The sequence below is a fragment of the Trichinella spiralis genome, assembly GCF_000181795.1.
Source record: "Trichinella spiralis strain ISS 195 chromosome Unknown Scfld2232, whole genome shotgun sequence".
In the NCBI taxonomy this organism is placed as follows: Eukaryota; Metazoa; Nematoda; class Enoplea; order Trichinellida; family Trichinellidae; genus Trichinella; species Trichinella spiralis.
Window position 1 is genome coordinate 17157 of NW_003529171.1, and position 2064 is coordinate 19220.

The 2064-nt window shown below is 34.7% G+C and overlaps 1 protein-coding gene across 1 annotated transcript; it reads left to right on the plus strand.

The window, feature by feature from the left end:
- Window positions 1-79: 79 nt before the first annotated feature.
- Tsp_12659 (anticodon-binding domain protein) lies at window positions 80-1925 on the plus strand (the record flags this gene model as incomplete). The annotated part of the gene is made up of 9 exons (XM_003368584.1): window positions 80-280; window positions 325-439; window positions 510-688; window positions 794-962; window positions 1206-1329; window positions 1370-1385; window positions 1478-1572; window positions 1691-1864; window positions 1904-1925. Coding segments are annotated over 9 exons (1095 nt in total), but the record flags the coding sequence as incomplete, so codon positions are not given.
- Window positions 1926-2064: the final 139 nt, after the last annotated feature.

Genomic DNA, 2064 nt, shown 5'->3' on the forward strand with positions numbered 1-2064 from the left:
GGTGGTTGAGAATTTTGGTGACGTTTATTTGGTAAATTCAAAGAATAGCTGTGTTCAGTTTTGCAATTGTTTATTTCAGGAATGGTTCAAAGCATTATTTTATCCTGGGCGGTGTCCAACAGCTGAAAATATTGTTAGCATATTTGCCACTGTAACCGATACATACCTTCGTCTGTTGGCTCCGTTCATGCCTTTCTTGGCTGAAGAATTGTACTCGATGCTGCCTTTGGAAAACAAAGCAATCAGTGTTCACGATGCTGCCTACCCGAAAGCGGATACTGTAAGTGCAAAATATATTTCTATTTAATGACAATTATTTTGTAGATAAATTTTTTCGAACCTCACTTGGACAGTCAAATGCGTTTCATAAGTGAACTGCTCCATCATGTTCGTAGTGTTCGTCGTGAATTTAACATCTGTCCAGGGAAACCTTTGAAAGGTGAAATATAAATATAAATATATATATATATATCGTTGATGAGCGTTAATTGCTGAGTTGTTAATTTAAGGAATCGCTGCTTGCAAAGGAGTTGAAAGGGCAGCACTGGAGAATTTTTCCGAATTGATCCATCAGTTGGCTGGTTTTCGATGTGATTTAGTCGACACTGACAAATGTAATATTCCCATGAGCAATAATTATTTGACTTTGATTTCTCAAGAAAATTGTCAGTTGCATATGAAATTAATGGTTAGTATATATTTTTTTCAATTAAAAAGGTTTCTCATATTATTCATCATAAATGCTACGTAATTGTTGACAATTTAACCATTATATTATCTTATATATGTCTAGTATGTTAATCAAGATGAAATTTTGGAACGATTCGAGAGGCAGTTGAATTCGTTGCAGAAAAAGAGGGAAAAATTGCTGAGAAAATTGAACACGGTTGGTCGTGAACAAACCGACAACGAGCGCTGTGCAGCTGCTTCACAACATTTGAAAGATTTAATCGCTTTGGACAGTGAAATTCAAAAATTCCAATCTTTCAAGCATCGCATTCAATCTTTGTGATTTGATCTTTTTTTTTAATTATCGTTTAAAATATACGTATATTTGTATATTTTTTGACATTTTGTGCAATGTGGTTTGAATTTCCAACCGAAAGTTTTCTTTATATCTGATTCCAGTCTGCATGTTTATTTATTATTTGTGTATGTATAGCTGTGCAATTTTAAATTTTGCTTCTTCTTTTTCTTCTTCTTAGCGAATGAGGCTGCTGAGATGGTTGAGCTATTTTCGGCGAGATTATTTGATTACGTTTACGTTGTTGCCTTACGTGATCAGCATCGTTTCAATTTTGCTAATTCCGTGCACGAAGGTGGAGGAGAGTTTCAACTTGCAAGCGGTGCATGATTTTCTTTATCACAGAACCGACTTGAAATCGGTAAGTATCAGTTTATTATTTTTACTTCCACATATTTTGCAGATATTATTTTATTTATTTATTAAATTGTTTTTATTATTTTTTTTGTTTAGTATGATCACAATTATTTTCCCGGAGTTGTACCACGAACATTTATCGGCGCATTGTTGCTGTCCGTTGCAGTCTATCCGTTTTACATTTTGGCCCAGTTGTTTGGCTTGTCGAAATTTTGGCTTTTAATAGCGAGTTTGTCTTTTGTTGAACAGTGCTTTTCCAAAAGCTTGCTTTGGCTTTTCCTTCTAGAATTTTGCTTTTTCCAATTTCAGCAAGATGCACGCTGACCACCGGCGTCTACATTGCTTATTACAAGCTGTTGAAATCCGCGTCCAGAGTTTGCAGTTTAGCCGGCGCTTACAACATGGCACTGTTCGGAGCTTTTCAATTTCATTTCACATTTTATTCAAGCAGAACGTTGCCAAACACATTTGCATTGATATTCGGTTTGATTTTGTTGTATTTTTTCAATTTTTGAATTTCAGCTGTGAAAAGTTCGACGGATAAAATTAGTTTCTTACCTTTTTTTTCTTTCACTTGAACAAACAGCAGTATGTATATATGTAACATTTTTAGTTTTGCTTACATTGTCGAAATTGTTGGACGAGATTACAAAAAAAGCGATCTTTTTTTGGCGCTTTCACGG